Source organism: Phalangium opilio, unplaced genomic scaffold (assembly GCF_054372755.1).
Source record: "Phalangium opilio isolate 3A_F unplaced genomic scaffold, DU_Popi_V2 ptg000113l_1, whole genome shotgun sequence".
Lineage (NCBI taxonomy): Eukaryota > Metazoa > Arthropoda > Arachnida > Opiliones > Phalangiidae > Phalangium > Phalangium opilio.
The window spans coordinates 7,545,074-7,564,467 of record NW_028324209.1 but is presented as its reverse complement, the minus strand read 5'-3'; the positions used below and the strand labels follow the sequence as shown (position 1 = coordinate 7,564,467).

At 38.0% G+C, this 19,394-nt stretch overlaps 1 protein-coding gene across 1 annotated transcript in view; it reads left to right on the top strand.

The window, feature by feature from the left end:
• The first annotated feature begins 4,579 nt into the window (after positions 1 to 4,579).
• Positions 4,580 to 19,394, top strand: part of LOC149623666 (uncharacterized) — a 35,838-nt gene continuing 21,023 nt past the window's right edge. Inside the window, exon 1 of the mRNA XM_089852849.1 lies at positions 4,580 to 4,772. Within this exon, the coding sequence (XP_089708975.1) occupies positions 4,770 to 4,772 (3 nt within the window). The 5' untranslated portion in view covers positions 4,580 to 4,769. The remainder of the gene's footprint in view (positions 4,773 to 19,394) is intronic.

Genomic DNA, 19,394 nt, shown 5'->3' with positions numbered 1-19,394 from the left:
TCAACAAACGGAAAGATTGCGATCTCCTCTCTATATCATAAATTGTGTTCCATAAGTTTGTCACTGGTTACTGAGAACTTATCATGAAGTGACGAAGGTCATAGATTCTCATAAAGCGACGCCTGGTGAAGCGTTGTCAAAGGCTTAGTACTGTAGACTAAATAGGAAGATGGAAGTCCTGCAAAATTGAACACCGAGTGCAGGACTTCAATTCTCGCTGGTCGTTCTCGAACTTGCTCGAGCTGTAAGTGTCTAGCATTACGAAGTATTGGAAGTGTCAGACTTATGGAACATATCTTATAAACTTATGGTATCCGCAATTGGAAATTTCAAAATTGCTATCACCTTTATATACAATAGAGAAATTGCGATATGTATAAAAATATTTCAATCTATTAGAAACCACCTAAACTCGATCCATCGAGAGAATCTGGCATAACCCCTTAGGTCGAGATGCTAGTGTAAAGAGCACTTATATATACAGCAAAAGAAATAATATAACTTGAATTCCGAAATTCCGGGTTTGGGAAACGAAAACTGTACAAAAAGGAGACTAGCAACCTTTGTATAGAAGAAGTACATTATTCTGAAGTAATGTGCTTAAGTTTCGCACATGTAGTCATACAGCCAGACAAGCCCCGCGTTCAAACCTTGGACTAAAAAATTAAATTCGTTCATATTAAAATTATAAAATTACTAAGTATCGTTGTAAGAGCGTTACTAACAGACAGGCAGATGAAACTGGGTCTTTGCTTGTTATTATAATACCTTCGAATTAATATTCTCAGGCGTAAGAGTAAGCAAACAGCGTGTTCGGAATAGAAGACCGACAGTTTTCGTTATATTTCTTATTTTTAGCCGATGGTGCTGTATTTCTTTAAGACGATACGGTTCACTAATCAAAGAAAAGAAAAACAAGACTTAAAACCTGGCCACTGCACGATACATAACAAGAAACATTACGATGGTGTAATATTAATAGCTACGTGTGCGTGACTGTTAACTCTAAAAAAATACCTCGTCGTAATGTTGAACCGCACAGAGAGTTTAACGAAAGTTCACATTGAATATAAATAGAAGATTGCAACAGAAAAATAATTCTAAATAAGCCTCGTTTCCCAGATATTGGTTCAAATTTACTAATTACGCGTAATCATTGAAGCACATTTAAAGGTTTGAAATATTACACGTTTTCACTTTAGTACAGGCAAAGGTACGTGTACATGCTGAGTGACTGGGGCTTGAACAAGTGCGACCTCTCGGTTTTAATTTGAACTGGAGGTAATGGAGGATGTTAGGTACAGTCACAGCGAAAAAGAGGTACACGACACCACAATATCCGGTTTGAACACTATTAAATTAATTACCGGTATCTTAAGTTGGTTCCATCGTGTAAATAGGCAACGTTAGATGTAGCCAAAGTTGACTACACTCGTAAGGCAAGTCAACTCTCGTTGCCTCTCTAGAGGCGCTCCGCGGTGCGAGGGAAATTACGCATGGTAGCCTCCGCCTCGAGTGTTTGCCTATCTTAGGTATTCAGTGGAATGGTCTATTGTACCAACTCCCTTTTAGGGTGTATCGGCTTCGACACACATACATACACACATACATTCCGTTACATAAGCTTCATTTTGGTTATATAAGAACACGTAGCTAAATACGATAAAAAATACCCCACCTCCCGGCTAGAGGGCGTAGGAGGTGAGGGGGAGGGGGGAAGTGTATCTGGAGATGCTACCAAGGGAAAAAGAGGTTAGGACAAGGGGTGAAGGGGCAACGCCCGATGCCTCACGATAATTCAAGCGGTGAAAGTTCTCTTAAGCAATTAATGCCGCTGCTTTTCTATAAAAAGAGTTTGAAAAAGAAATGCAATTGGACATAGATTTCTATGGTTTGAAAATAGATTTTTTTTCCTGTATTGATAACTAACCCAATAGAAAAAGGAAATATGCCGAGTGTGAGTTGAGGTGTAAGACAATCCCAAAGAAAAAACCACCGAGATTTATTCCAAAATATTGATATCTTCGTAAATATTTCGTGATTTTTGTCAGAAATTTCACGATTTAATTCGAGTCGAACATTTTGTGAGAGATTTCGTGATTTTAGTCAGAAATTACATTAGAATAAAATTTTATTTTCGAAAATACTTCGTGATTTTTGTCAGCAATTTCACGATTTTAATTTCTGATTCTAATCGAAGATTTTGTCAGAGATTTCCTGATTTTAGTGAGGAATTTCGTTGGAATTTCACGATTTTATTGAAAGATTTCGTCACTGTGTATAATCGCAGATAAGCTTTGGGGATTTCGGGTAAATACCCAACACCTCGTGCTAAGCTAAGCTAACATTTTCCCAAAACAACTGCAACGACTACTTTTTCACTCAAAATAGTACTCAATCACAAACAATTAGCCTTAAATATCCTTTAAAATAAAATGACCCCTTCATTCCTAATAACGAAATTAAAATGTTCTGTTTTCCCAAATGAAATGAGATGGAATGAAATTCTTTTATACTATAGTAAACGAACAGGCGTCAGGGTGTGTCAATGAGCCATTCCAAGAGAAAAAGCCGTTTTCTCTCATTTTTGCTCGCCCCCCCCCCTACAGAACCTCGCCCCGGATGTTGTACTCGCATTGAATTGTGGGAGGATTACGAAATGGAGTTCGTTAGAAAAACTAAGGAGAAACTGCAGTCGAGGCAGGAGGGGGAACGAACATGGTCGGCGCCGGCTACAGCATCGAAAACACTCATTTTACACGCCAGTACAAACCAGGTTTCTCAATACTATTGAGGAGATTGTAGCAGGGGCTTATTCATCAGATAGTCTTACGATTTCTGGGATATAAATCATGGATACGTTCTCGGGTCATATATGCAGGAGGAATTACCAAATAGGCACTGTAGGCACGAGCCTAGGGGCCCTGGAGCTCAGGGGCAGGTCATATATGCATGAGGAATTACCAAATAGGCACTGTAGGCACGAGCCTAGGGGCCCTGGAGCTCAGGGGCAGGTCATATATGCATGAGGAATTACCAACTAGGCACTGTAGGCACGTGCCTAGGGGCCCTGGAGTTCAGGGGCACCGCGGTGGTCAATCTTAAGCTCTCAGCCGTCATATCGCAGTGGGCCCCCGAACGCCTAGTGCCTAGGGGCCCCAGGGTGTTGATCCAGGGGCTTATTCATCGGATAGTCTTACGATTTCTGGGATATAAATCATGAAGGATACGTTTTCAGGTCATATATGCATAAGGGATTACCAACTAGGCACTGTAGGCACGTGCCTAGGGGCCCTGGAGCTCAGGGGCAGGTCGTATATGCATGAGGAATTACCAACTAGGCACTGTAGGCACGTGCCTAGGGGCCTTGGAGTTCAGGGGCACCGCGGTGGTCAGCCTTAAGCTCTCGGCTGTCATATCGCAGTGGGCCCCCGAACGCCTAGTGCCTAGGGGCCCCCAGGGTGTTAATCCGGCACTACTTATATGGATCCCTGGTACCCTTTCAATAAATCTCTCCCACCCTCTTCCCTCGTGCAGTTTCGAAGAAGGTAAATAAAAAATACACCGCCAGTTTTTAACCTCCCCAAAGTGTATATGGAAACCCTGCTTCAACTGTGGCATACGTAAAAATTATTCCGCAATCTGTAGTTTACCGCACGCTCGTAAAATAAAGAGAAATAATAATAAAAGATGTTTCAGAGAGCGGCGGTGTTTTTAAGCCTGAAAGAATTAGAGAAGTTCTTAAAGTAAATCCACCCGCGCCAACTTACGTACGTGTCTAGCGAATTAGACGTAAGAGGTTTCAAACCCGTTTTGCTTCGTATATTTAATCAGCTGACTTTATAATAAAAAGCTCCGTTTAACAGCATAATAGACCCCGCCGCTGTTTACACGAACTAAGGTTTGCTATAAACTTCGGGATAAGGTAAATTTAATCTTTCAGATAGTGGTTGGAAGAAATTGGACAAAATAAACAGCGGGCACCTGCATATATCTAGAGGTTTGGAGCTTCTACTTTGTTAATAAAACTTTATATATATACACGTCTGTCCGTGGCATAGAACAGTAGACACTCGGCGTTCGAGTATTACCGACCCCCCACTCCTCTCATCAGTGAGCTAACCGAGACCCTCCCAATAGAAACCTAAATCTTCCCAAGGCCGAAGGAAGCAGAAGCGTTTCGGGCTGCTTATATATGAGAACTCAACCTATTTCATTACTCGTATTGTGTGGAATTTTATATCGAAGGCACGGAGCGCGATGACATCGGAGGAACCGGGGATTCTGGCACTTTTTTGCAATTTTTCCGGCACCGAATCCGTCCCGAAGGCCACGCTGCCAACGCCTTCTTTCAAATGTACGCCTGGCTGCTGAGCAAAACGCTTTCCCTTTCGTTTAACTCTCTTTAAGCCTCGGTTATTAGTATAAATTCGATATTTTCGTTGAACAACCCGGCATTTTCTTTATAAATATCAGTGTGCCTTATCTTAAAAAAAAACTTATCATAAAATCCGTCATATTTTTTTAAGAATTTATTCAAAGAAGGAATCAGTCGAGAAACGAATCTGACGCGCGGGAGCTCACGTGAAACTGAATTGAACTGTGAATTTCCACCCGTTTTTTGCCACCGTCCCGTAACACTGACCAACTACAACGTATTCAACACTTGTGCCGTAAGGAACATTGGTCAAACTGAAGAATTGTGTTCGTGCTCAAGACAGTGCCTTTCGAAAAACCACTTGAAAGTGATGCCCGTGTGATCAGTATTAATGGTAAGTCGATTTATTTTTGGGTTAAATATAGTATGTTATGCAACGATGGAATATAAGTTTAACGGACGGCGTGTGTGTGTGTGAAAGGGAAAAACCGGATAACACCACTGTATGATGATAGGAGATATGAAAATAAATATAGATCCTTGGTGGGAATTCACGCTCAATGCTAATCTAGCCGAGTGTGACTGCTGCACCCTAGTAACAGCGATAAATGGGTGTCTCTGATAGGTGTCGTTTTACGAGACGTTGATGCGTACTGTATGGCGTAACGACAGAAATACGCGACGATGAGAAGTTACCAAACGGGCTCCCCTTATCTCAGATTCGGGTGATTGCCTACGTACCACATTTTTGTTATAATTTGAGATGGGCTAGTGACTCTCGGGTTTCATGTACGTCAAACCTTCACTTAGCCAATTAGGTCAAGTACTCCACTATCCTTATACATCGTAAAGTTCTACGCCATTTTGAGGGAAAGATGAGAAGTCATTCTTAAGTAGTATTTATCCCTATAGAGTAATGGCACCGCCCTGCCTTTGACTCCATTAAGAACTATGGCAACGTAACATGAGGTACCACTACTCCATAGACCAATAGGGAGCTAACAGTTCTGACCCTGAAACGTCACACCCTTCTATCTCTTACTGGAGTTTCATCCCCCCTAACGGTTGGAAACAGTATTGTAGGCGCGAAAATGCCAACCAGAGAGGGGCTGCGTGACGTCAAACTATCTCTTCCACCTACCCAGTTGTTAGTCAGTGGGTCGCGGCAAGGCACTACCGGCGGCGGTTTCGGTTTACTTCACGTTCATAAACCACGATTTCAAACCGGATCCACCATATTCCCGCGTATACAAATTCCAATCGCGACTCCCTTCGACCCTCCTTTTGATTTCAAATGGTCCATTGAAGGAATGTTCTTAATTCAAGATGGTAACTTCGTAGGAGCGACAATCTACTTCTGACGAAGTTTGTTTGAAGGGCTTGGGAAGGGTGTATATATGGGGGCGGTGGCTGGAGTTTTCGATAACGTTTCGAAATAAGGATGCTCGCTTGAAACTTGGGAAGGAAGTCCGCGTCGAGGACGAATTGCGAATTAAAATCCCCTTTAGTGTTTGCAGCGCATTGGCGGTGGTTCTATTGTAATAACACGATACGGAGGGGAGGCCACGCGCATGCAGCTACGAGGTTTTAATAGATTAAAATTGATAACCTTCGTTTATGAACCTTGTCCGCTTTTAGTATCTGAGGTTTCATTTAGTATTAGTGGCATTCGTGCGTTATGCTTCCAGTGTATTTAAGTCAGTGTAGCAACAGGTGATTTCTAGTGTGATAACTCCTCTATTTAGTGATTTTTTTTTCTCCTATAGCGAATGAATTTCTACCCCTACATGTTAGCTTCTCCCTGAGCGCCGGTGCGTAGAGGGGTTGAACACTTCTACAGGCGTGGAGGGGTTTCCCGTTCTCCTTTATTTCAGTATCTTTTAGAAATTCAGATTATAAATAATGATAATATTTCATTATACCAATAAATACAAGGGTTCCAGGTGTCCTATAATTCCTATAAAATTTTACATTTTTGGGTACACTATCCTACTAAGTCCTCCGCTTTCAAGAATTTTCCCTAGATTTTAAGTCATCCAGTAGTTCGTAATCATAGCTAAGAATTTATTGTGAACTGCTGATCAAACAAGATCGTTTCAACGAACATTCATTTTCTTTACGTATTCACCTCTCCAGTTTTGCCAGGCCGTTTGCGTGCTAATAATTTGCAGGGAGAGAGAGAGACTAACAGTTCAGTTTAGACCAGTATCTGACTAACTTGACCCACCACAGAGAGGCCTGACAACACTGCATACTGAAGAGAGCTAAGAAAGAAGGGAGGAATTTTCTGTAGAATACTGCAAATTCAGTCCAAATTTTTCCTGCAAAAGTTAAAGTTGGTCCATGAATAAAATTTAGTTTACTAACAATATTTGTTAAGACATGACTACCCCCGATATTTCACTGATTTCTTGGACTCTAAAACCAATTTCCCTGATATTACCAAGTCTTTCCCGTTTATATTTTCATGGAAACATCCTAAACTATTTACCCTATAAAATATTTGGCCGAGGTCCTTGTAATTGCGATAATTTGTTTATCACATTTATTTTGCCTTTTTATAACTCTGTGATTTGGCCGTGACACTAAAAATAATTGATTTCCTCCAGGACCCAGATGTCAAAAGCCCAGTTAAGGTTCTTTGTGTTAGAAGCTATAGGCGGTACAGGCGTGTATACTCTCTCGTCGTACGACCTCCAACCCTGCAGCTAGGATAGAAATGATGCCAATTATATTGAGCAAGTTGCGGGGGAAGAGACTCGGCTAGTATAGAAGGTTACGCGTTATTATCATCATCAAAACCCCGAGAGTCAATTTAGGTATAGGGAAAACAATGGAATTGGGTGAGGCATGCTGCTGGGAGAGGTAAAATATTTTCCCTTTCGTGTGTATTTATCTTTCGGGATGCGCCGCCGCGCATCTACCTTCTTCAACAGGAAAGGTGAGCGCGCATTTGCCACACGATATTACCACCTACATCTACGTCGACTCCGATTTAATTTCGGATTCTCTCTAGGTGATTATTTTTAAAATTTCATATTGCGCTTTCACTGTATGGGAATTAGTTGGTCATTTTAAAAAAAAAAAATAAATATTGCTAGAATTATATTCATCTGGTCGAGGGATAGTAGATCTAGTTTAATTTCGACTATAATTAGGGTTTGTTAGTTCCAAAACATAATGGTAAACTAAATTAAAGTTCTATATATTGTTTTAAATTTTTGAAGATTTGAAATTCAACCCCAATAACCTTTTTTGCTGTTTGTAAATTGAAAATATTTGCATCGACGTATAGTCGAAATAATCCAACCTTTTAAGTTAATTAACCAGATTTTCTATGAAATATTAATCACTTATTATGTTGAATTTTCTATGGGGAATAATCATTTATAAAGCTTAAGTATAGGTCTACCGTTGGGGCTTGTAGAATCGGTTGCTCCATTTTCGTTTAAAAGTTTCTCATCCTAACCAAAACAGGATAGAATTATGGCCTACTGCGTTTCATTGTAGCGATAGAGATCGTAATAGGCTATGGTTTCTCTTTCCGGTAAATCCGCCACCAGTAGACACCGCCTACCCTTTTATAAATGATGATTGCTAGTAAATATTGTCCGTTCGATTCATACTTATGCAAATTATCATAGACTTATGGTATGCGTAAGGCGAGAATCACGTTGCACATTTATAATATAAAATCCTTCAAGACAATTGTCAAATTTTAAATACTTGCGACGGCGACTATATAAGAAAGATAAAAACAAATCTTCAATCGATCTCTATTGTCCTTTTACACTCCTACAATTATTTATTGCCCTTCCCAATTTTTCCTCACTATTGTTTTCCTAATCTTTCTGTCGATGATAAGGCGATACGCGTCTTGCTAGGATGCCTTTCAACTGACAATTTTGTCTTTCTTCGCCCGCAAATGATGATGGTATGGTGCAAGAGGCGTTACTTCATTATCACTTAAATGTAATTTCAACACGTACTCTGAGATTATGTAAATGGGTCGAATACAGACTTATTAGCCACGATATATTACCATTAGAAAGTTGTTCCGTTCATGCTATTGCTGCTATTCAGTGAAAGCTTTTCGAGCGAGAAAAATAATAGTAACTTTCTGTCACCTTCTAAACTTAAAGGGGTAATTAAGCGTGCACCAACAACGTGATTTTTTTATTGGAAGACTAGCCTAATAAATATGGACATTATAGAGGAAATTGATGTTGTGTCGCGATGATGGGTCAGTGATTTGCAAAATGAAGGGTTACATGTTGAGTATTTAAGATTATTTCCTTGACCAATCAGCTGGAGATATCGCCGGGTTCGAGTGAAGACTCGCCATAAAACATTAGTTAATTAACGACACCTAATTTATTCCTAATTTGGTGATTTATTTAAAGATATGACGGAAAATTCTTGGAATCTTTTCTTTCGAACGCCTTTTGCAATTTAGAAAGTCGAACGTGTGCGGGTAAATGAATAATCTCGGTACACGAAAGCCTATACTTCTTTGATGCCTGCATAAGTAATGATGAATAATAATCCTCGTCTCCTCAATTTTCGAACCATAAACGCCAAATTAGGGTAAAGAGCTTTCTCTGGCGTTAAGAACACAATTTGAATAATAATAATGTACTTAAGCTACTTTATTTCTTTTCTACTTTGCCTGCAAAAAATATCTGTTAAGTTTCGACTGCAACCAATTACCTGTTGGGCTAGAATCCGAGTATGCCCTTCGTTGGATGCAAGAGGGTGAAAACTTCACTTTCCATCTTACACCTGCGCTGTAGGGATCTTGCTCTGAGAGAGAGTTCTGAGAACCACGCAGAACTCTGCCTTCCATCTCGGTTATGGCGCCTGCACTTTAGGCCTTTGTGTCATGAGATTGCGCAGAGATGGCGATGTAGCAACAACTTCGTGTGTACAGATACTTAGAATTGTCTACCCCCTTTTTAACGTCAAAAGGGTCTGTAGAGTAATGGCAGAACTACGCATGCAAACGTCATACCCTTCTATTTCTTGGCTCTGGGAGCATACAGTATCCCCTATTGCAAGAGCTCGCTCAGAGGGGGAGATACTCAGTCTACACCCCTCTTTACCACCACTAGTCTATTGTTAGAGATGTTTCTCGGTTATTCTACTGATAAGTCTTCATCATTCTAGTCCATCACGTTACTATTCCAAGTTTGTAAGGTTTACTTGTTTTTTGCGGTGGCATTGCCTGAGGGAGCTTGTTAAAACTTAAGGAGGACCTGTTTCCATCTCTTCTTATTATTTCTGAAATTAGCCTTTTCAATTTATCTCTCTTTTCTTCCTATTTATCCTTTTTTTTTCTATAACGTATTTCGAGAATTATTTACAAGCAGAAGTAAGTTCAAAACAAACTATTTGGGCGCGATTCGTTTCGCCCACTCGTCGTCGATCGACGAAGGTATAAGTCGCACGCTGAGAATCATCTTTGAAACCGCTATATCGCCGGAACTCCCTAAAACTTACCTTGAACTAACTTCGAAAAGAAAAGAAGAAAAAACTATTTTGGCTTCGATCATCGAGGATACGAAATTTATTTAAATTTTTCTCTTTCGTTGATGATTTCATCCTTAAGTAGGTTGTAAATCCGTTCTGTTTCGCGATAAATACTGTCAACAGTGAACGGATACCTGGAATACTGAAGTTTATTGAATAGAATCGTAGATTTTTTTTGCCAATTTTTACCACTAGGTTCTACCCTTTTAAAAGATAACACAGTTCTTGGAAATGAATTAAACGTTTCATCAAACCCCTTTTTGCGTTCTTAAATTTGTTGATTCATAAACTTATTCTCTATGCGGTTCTAAAATGTTATTCATCAAGATTCTAGATTAATTTTATTGTAATTTTTTTATTATCTACAATGTTGAAAAGATTAGACGAACACTTATTTTGAGTATTAAAATGTTGCCGTACTAATAACGGTAAATAATCGGTATGCAATATTTCAGACCTACAACACCGAGTATAACACTGAGTTTAAAGCTAGAAATTAACAATAGTAATAATGACGGAGTAGTACAGGAACAATCACAATAAGTGTATGTGTAGTATATAAGTCTGATTTGTTTCACCCCATATAATGACTCAAACTGTTGAATAAGTTAGGTAGATCTGCAATTAAGTATACTAAATTTCTCCGTCGACAGTATTGCGAAAATAAGTGTTGGTCTAATCTGTGCCACACTCTTAAAAAAAAAAATAAGAAATTGATAAAAGAAATTCAATTTCATTTTTGTCATTATCGTTTAACTGTCATTAAGAAGATATCATAAGTATTGACAAGGCTCGCCCTGTAGTGTTATTAAGGACGATGAATCTTTCAATACATCTTAATTCGCTTTAGGCATCAACTTCAAATTGTTTCTTTCTTTTTCCTTTTTTTTTTCAAAACTCATTTTTTAAAAAAGGGTGTGATGAAACAATCAATTTCTAAATACGGCGTGGTCCTATAATACAGGCTGGCTCTTGAAATCCGGGCGCACGAGATATTACTCGTTAATGGCTTTTCAGGAAAAAACAATTTTTGGCGAAACATCCCAAAGAAAACGATGTGGCTAAAAGAGCGTCTTTTTGACGCCAACTTAATGGGTGTGATTTCGAGAATTGATGTTATAAGCTTATTTCGCCTTACATCGCGAACGAATGCCAAGAAATTGGGTAGATCCCAACAAACATTATCTATAATAAATATGAAATTTTAAAATAGCTAAGTCGTTATCCTAATGAATTTGTTTTGTTCCATCGCGAGGGGTCAGACATTTATTGAATTAATATGGCGAAATCTTTGAATTAATATGGCGAAATCTTTGAATTAATATGGCGAAATCTTTGAATTAATATGGCGAAATCTTTGAATTAATATGGCGAAATCTTTGAATTAATATGGCGAAATCTTTGAATTAATATGGCGAAATCTTTGAATTAATATGGCGAAATCTTTGAATTAATATGGCGAAATCTTTGAATTAATATGGCGAAATCTTTGAATAAATTGCGAAATATCTAATACGATTTTCGGAACTTTTGATGAAATCACTAAATCTTTGCAAAATCACGAAATATTTTGAATAAACAGTGCCTAAACCATTTGGTGAAATCGATGACAAAATCGCGAAATCTCTGTCGAAATCACGAAATCCTTTAGACTTCTTTGACAATGTTGGATCCCTCGCTTGTGGTTGGATCGAGGTTGTTATATACAGTAAAACAAAATTTCATTAAATAATATATACGCTATATTAGCCACACCTGGTTTGCTACCGTTAATGACATCCCACAGAACACTTCATTTTCTATAATTTATTTTTTGTTCCACCGCTTATTAATGTCGCTGGTAATTCCTTGAGGGCAGATGCTTTCGCTCTCATTATTTTGCGATAACCGTGTGGTTTGATTGTGTATTTCAATCATTTCTAGAGACCTTCGGCAAAGTAATATCAATTTGCACCCAAGCCCCGACAAACTGTTAAATTGAAATTAACTCGTATTGAAAAAAGTCCATTTAACTCTTCGAAGTTTGGAAACTTTCCCCGTTCACAGTTGCGAATGTCAGTGTTCATACAAACAGGGAAAACCTGGCGTCATCAGGGAAATTGCTTGGGAAATAGTTTTAGAGCAAATATTCAAATATCATCTAACTATTCTTAGCAATGGATGAAATAAGCAGCCTTTAGCGCATGTCCCATAAAGAAAACACAAGCAAATAGATGGACGAAATCTGTTAGCCTTTTAGTTAGTCTTATCTTGTCAGGGTTCGTACGGAACCTGGATAACCTGGATAAGTCAGGGATTATTAAAATAGGAGGATAAGTCAGGGATAAATCAGGGATCCCTGGTCAGGGATATTGGCATAATTTGATCAGGGATAAGCTGGAAAAGTCAGGGATTTTCAATATCAAAATGTCGTACGAACCCTGCTTGTAGACTCTAGAAAATTAACTTAATTACCATTAACGTCTTCAATATTGTTAATGGATACAGAGTTTCAATTTCAAACACACATTGCCTTCATTCTAGTGTGTATCTTTTCTATAAGAAAGAAAAAAGCAACATAAATTACACCTTACTCGGAAAAGTTTTTGTTAAAATAAAAAAAAGTAAAAATTTATTTTACACCGTGTTTGTTTCTCATTGAGAATAGTCTTTCGTTTTCTTAAAAAAGGAGGACATGGGTAGCGGGGGATTGGATTTTAAGGGGGGTTGTTAGTCATGGGTGTGCCCAAGGTGTACCTTATTAAGGTGTAGTACTCTTCTTTTGGGTGCGTCTCGGATTTTCCCAATTTTTTTTTTGAGGTTTTTTATTTCGCCACAAAGCTAGGAAGTGGGTGGCAGTCAGGTCGGAGGTCAAACACCCCCCTCCCTTTTCCTTTACCACACATTTTTCCTTCTGCATCCAGGTTTTTCGTTAGAAAAATATTTGGGGATCCACCCTGTTGCACGCTCAATCTATTTGCAAATCCGTTTTCACGATTCTTGCCGAATTTTTCATATTACAGACTTAAGCCTTTTTTTTCTAAGTTCTTTTTAGATGTTATGTCCCGCATATCGTGAATTCCTATTATGAACCGCGGGTGTAAAATATTTAAGTCAAAAAATTTAAAGAATTGTCTGGCGTGCTAGAATATAGCCCTAGGTAATTAATTATTAACGTGTATGATTTTATGTTTCTACTTATTGTATAATGTATTTATTATCTTATTAAAAATTAGCAAAGATTCGGTAAAGTACGCTTTGAAAACTGAACAATTGCTTGCGTTAATCATTTTCGTGAAAGATCATTTGACAATTTATCTGGTGATATGACATATATCCAGAAAAAGGGTGCCAGGGTCGAAGTGCAGTGAGTTCTATGGACGATTTTGAGTCAAAAATTGTTTTATGACATTTTTGGCATAAGGGATACTCCGATTACAAAACAAGTTAAGGTTTTAGTGTTTTACGGATGGCTATTTAAAAAGTAAAATTAAATACAATGCTAATTTAACTAAGGGATCATGGGGTCATTTTTAAAACACTCTAATCATAACTTTTGAACTGAGGCGGTTAGAGAGAAAATGTCTACCCCTGTATTTTAAAATACGTCTCTGTTGTGTATTGTCCAAGACTCTCCACACGTGTTCAGCGGGGTTAACATCTCATTAGCAAAACCATAATGGTAATTACAAAGCCGCTTAAAGAGATTTGACCACAGCAACTAATATTGTTGTGCAGCTACAAATTACACTGAGCTGGTTAAATTTCACCCAGATTAATGGTTTCTTCAGACCATTAAAGGGAAGTTTAAAATACTTTTCTGGCTTAGGCAAAACTTTATGATAGTTTTAATTTGTGAACGGTGGTCCCAAACTTGAACAACGGGTGGTTTTAATTTTAAAACTTAACGAATTATCTAAAAGGGCGTCGAAAAGTGTAGAGTTTGACAATAAAATTAAATATGTACATAGAATTCGTCCCAGAAACAGTTGAAACCCAAGGCCGTCATTGAAAACAAATGATCCATCGCCGTTTTCCTGTAGCGCATAAATCCCCTAATAGCATAAGTTTATAAGATATGTTCCATAAGTCTGACACTACCTATACTTCGCAATACTAGAGACAGCTCGAGCTAGTTCGAGAACGACAAGCGAGAATTGAAGTACTACACTCGGTTTATTTTGCAGTCTATCTTCCTGTTTAGTCTGTACTAAGCCCTTTTGACAGCGCCTCACCAGGCCTCGCTTTACCTCGAATCTATGACATACGTCTTTTCATGACAAGCTCCAGTTTGTAACCAGTGACAAACTTATGGAACATATCTCATGAACTTATTTTAGTAGTAATACAATTCAGATCGGGTAAAGTTAAGTTTTGGCAGCATGTTTGGTTCAAAACCCCCGCAAATACCCATAACCCCTTTCGCGGGGTTTAATTTCTTTCCAGGTTTTTACTTGCCTTACCCTAAAGTTTTGGGTGTCACTAGATAATTTTGTTGGCTCTCTTCCTCTCTCGCTCTCTCATTCTTGAAAACAGCGCCCCAAACGTAATTGAAGTTTTTCGCTATTATCCGCCCTCGACCGCCACTATGTCTTGGTAATGCTAGAGGGCGCTATCACTTTTCTTCAGCCCTTCCGTTAAAGTACACAAGCGACTGCGCCAACTCAAGTTCTTACCAGATTAAAGAAAACCAAACACTATAGTCTGCTACTAAGAACTTTCTGGTGACGTCACATCATTATCTTTAACCTCGGTTTTGGAACCATATTGGAAGTAGTCAACTTAGGCCATACAATTTAGACTATACCAATACTGACGTCACGTCCCCGTAGCTCCTCCCCTCTCAGTACCACTCTATTGGTAGCCTAAATTGTATGGCCTGAGCTGACGACTTCCAATATGGTGGCCAAAACCGCGCTAAGAGATAGGAGGGTGTGACGTCACGAGGAAGTTCTCTTATTGGCGCCATTGGAGGCAGCATAGCCACAAATCTTTCAGTCATGTGTATCTATTGCGTATGAACTTTAAAAACCGCCATATAATGAGAGGATCCGTGGGCTAACCTCGAGCTTGGCGAGGCGTAGCTGTGGTTTACGGGTAATGATGATGTATTTAGTTTTTTTGTAGTTTTTTTGCGCGAATCTTTCTTTCTCGGGATCTGATGTGCCATGTGCGCGCGCGCGGGTTAACTAAAAATTTAGGCACTAGAGGGCGTTAAAGGGAATTATAATTCGAGAGAAAAGGCGGGAATACGCCTGTCATGGGAGTAAACCGTTTAAATTTACAGGATTTAATATATGAATGAAATCCCAAAAAGAAGTATTTTTTAAGCGGGCTAAGGTTTTTTATTATTATTATAAATCTTCATTCTCCGTCTTCAACTCCATCGCACGCGCGTGCTTTTAAAGTCCACGTGCAACTCGTAGATAAATGCTAGATTTCAACACGATAGGGTGACAGTCAACGGATCGGAGGCAGATCTCTTTCACTTTGACTTTAGGGGGTTTAAAAAAAGAATTTTCGCGCCACTGAATGAATTATTCGCGGTTTTTTTTTTTAATATAGAAAAATTAACCTTCCCCTTTCTAAAGATATATCGTTCGTATCTCATCAGCAGCAGCAGCGCGCGGAAAGCCACGACATTTCATTCATTAGATGGGAATGAATGAATGAGATCGTTTTACTCCACACTCTAGGCGGCCACGCGTGCGTCACACTCTCTGATAGTATGTGTGGCCCTCTTTTGCTTATAAACTGGATCGTTTCCTTCTTATCACTATTAACCCTTTTCTAAGATGTATTTCATCTTATTACGAAGGTATACGCTTTTACGATAACGTTTTTCATTTTATTCCGTTATTCTTGATAATTTTTCTTTGGTGAATATTTCAGTCGCTAATATTCTCTGCTTATTCAGAGAATATTCTCATTATTATTGGAAGAAAATAGAAGTGTTTCATTTCCTCCACCCTTTTTTTTACTTTAATTGTGCTTCAGGGTTGCCAATAATTTGTTATTAGAGCATCTCCTGCAGGTTTGAAACTGAATCGAACAGAATTCTACAATTAAGCTTTTCAGTCTGTTGTAGATAGTGGTTGAATTGCGCTCACAAATGGCTGGCAACACTTGTTTGGCACTGTCTATACCATATTAAAGTTAAAATATTTTTCAATTCTTGAATATGCGCTAATTTTGCCGAATAACTAAGTTTTAATTGGTGGTGTTTAAAATCCATAATATATGTAATAATAACGTTATAGTGTGAAGCCCGAGATTTTGATTACAACTGGAAATGTAATGAATGACAAACATTATTATCAAACGTATCGTGTCTATTCATTCGTTCTCTGTTCTTAAATATATTCTTGGTAGTTGAAATGTTTTTAAATTGGACACCACACAACACAATCTATCTGTGTTCATTCCGTTTTCTTTGACAGTATCACATAATATTCAGGATTCAGGTAAACAACCACCACAACAACAACACCGTATCATTTGATCAATTCAAGCATGACCGCGTATATTTCATCGTGTTCTGGAGGGTTCGAACTTTAAGTATGCAGAATATCTTTATATACCACCACCACACATCCACAAAAAGAAAAAAAGCTTTGAAAAATGTATACATTGTTGTAATTTCATACCACCCACAAGAAAGGACGATGAAATTATTTTATTATTTCTTAAATAAAATTTAAGAAAAAGCTGCTGGCTCTTTAGAAAAAAGGGAGAGAAAAGACATAAGCGTTATTTTTCTTAAAAAATTTGAGAGAATGATATAAACAATGTCGCGGGGTGTAGTTCGTTTTGGCGTTGTCTGCAATATAAACGCGCAACTCACGCGCTCTTGCGCGTACAGACGCTCGAAGGATGGGTCGCAACCTCCTTAGTTTTCTACGTTTTCGCCCAAAAAAAACTTTTCAGAAAGATTATTTTTTTTCAGCCTGGAGAAAACTGGTTAAAAAGAAGGCACCATCCTTGCTTGCTTTTGCGAGAGTTTGCTTTCTTATTATATACGGGAAACCGTTTTTCGTAGAATTTCCCCCAAAAATGAGCGGTTTATTTCGTGAACGCCCCTTATTGAGCATCATCCTATTCTCCGGGACACCCCCGCACTCTTCTGAGACCCGTTGATAAGGCGTCACCATCTTCTCGCGTTTCGACAATTAATTTCTTAATATTTTTCCTCCCTCTTAGAGATTACCTCTTTTTCTTCTACTTTATTTTTAAGCCTTGAAAAATGTTTATGTATTCCAAAGTTTGTTAGCTTAAACCCGGTTGGTTGGTAGTTACTAGCTGTCTAAACAAAGAAAATGGTAACATCGGTTAATAAGTATAGACCAGTTCCTTGTAACTTGGAGGGAAAGACACGGGGGTAAGACTTAACCTTCCACCTTGCTTTTTGGCACCTGCGCTGTACTCATTTTGTATCATGAGAGTGCGAAGGTCATGTTATCCAGATTGTCTTTCAGCTATCGAAGAACGTTTTTACTGCATGCCCCACTGCGTGATTCCAGGGAAAACTGACCCATGAATACTAGTGCGAGTGCACAGGCAAACCGATTTACTCTCTCAGAACCAAAATTTAAGACCCCCTAGTGCCTCGAAAGCAGAACTATTTTCGAAGAATAGGGAATATATGACGTAATATTATAAGAGAGTGTTGATTGGTCGACCAAGGAAAGCTCCCTCTCATGGAACGTAACCCTAATCCTACCCATGTAGAGAAAAAATAAATTTCTAAAACCATTCTGCTTCATCCGAAGATCTCTTAATTTCATCTTAACCCTCTTTTTATTTTTTGAAACTGTTTTCAAACCATTTATCAGTCAACCTCGATTATTTTGTGAACGGTAGATCCTCGATTTTTAAACGTTTATATCGATCAATTAATCCGCGATAAATCCTCTTTAATCTTCTGTCATCGATCGTTTTCGATTACAATTTCGATTAAATTCATTTTGAAAGGCGCTTTATAAATTGGGGAGTCCCAATTCTTTTCGGAGGATTAGGAGGGGGCGGTTCCTTGTGTTTTTATGATGATCTTTCAACTTTGGGCGTTTGATCCCGGAACTGATCGATTTCGTGATCTGTAGAAAACCCACGATATTCCATGTTTTTCTTCTCATTTTTTTTATCTAACGAGCGCCTTGATTTACTGGACTGATTAATGTATTCTAAATATTAAATTCCAGTATAGGTTACAAAGTAAATAATTTCACCACATTCTAAACGTTTTTGGAGATTTTTGTACTTAAAGGGAGAGTGGAAAGAATAATCTAGTGATTTTTTTATCGATTCTGACCAATCTGCATAGTGAAATGTAGAGGAATTATCTCCGAATGTTTTTAAATTCAAATTAGTTTGAGATTTATAGACAATTTGAAATTTTCACCTTCGACCTATCGCGTAACGCCCTGCCTTCACAGGTATTTCCTGAATGTTTTACCATGCAGATATATGTCTTAAAATTAGTAGGATAATCCATAATAAAAATCCCTCGATTTTTTTCCTTTTCACTCTCCCTTTAAAGGTGTAGTAATAGTAGCAAAAACTAACACTGTAACTGTTATTGGGGTTTGAAAATCTGTAACAATAATCTGAAAGAAAGCGCAATAATTCGCTAAAATCAGGCACGTCATACGCACTTAAGTGAAAATTAAAATTCCGTTAAGTTAAACCAAATAGGCAATTTGAATCAGCAAAAAGTTCGATCGCGACTTTTCCTTTAAAATATTTTAAAATGTAATGTAAATTATTATCGTTAGTAAATATCAACTGGTTTCTGGGTCATTATAGACGTTAAATTATTTCGAAAAAACGAAAGTTCGAAACAAACCAATAACAATTTTTTCGATTTAAATTTTTCTTTATATATTCAAAACGTGCTTTACTTATTTAATAAAGAAAAAAAATCCTGATATTATTGTTGGATACCTTCGGGCCAAAACTAAATAACCGAAAACACAATTATTTTATTAGCTGATATAGTTAATTAGCACCTTATTAAAACCGGATAAATTAATTCAAATACAACGCTAAAAACAATTCATCAGAAAATAATTTATTGGTGGTAGTATCAAGTTGTACATAATTATTTTTAGAATTTAGTGTTTTCCAAGGAGCTAAGGGACTATACAGCTTTACCCAGATTGAATAGGGCCATATATCACTGGGCGATATTACATCGATTAATTCTGGGACTCTTGTCTATATTCTCAAAAAGAAAAAATAAATAAAAAATTATTCTTTACCCCTCCCATAACGTAGGCTATATTAAATTGGACTGTCGACATTCTCAAAATTTCTCGTAGTCGGGGGTCGAACCCGAAATGCCCTCGAGAATATTTTATTCTATTTTATTGTACATAGGAACAATACCGGAACAAAACGTAGAAAATTCGAAAAAGTGGGTTGGTTCCATTCTGGAGTTCAATTAGTAATTTTCTCTCCAATGGCGGATGCGATATAGCGAATGTGTATACCAAGAAGTGATATCTAGAAG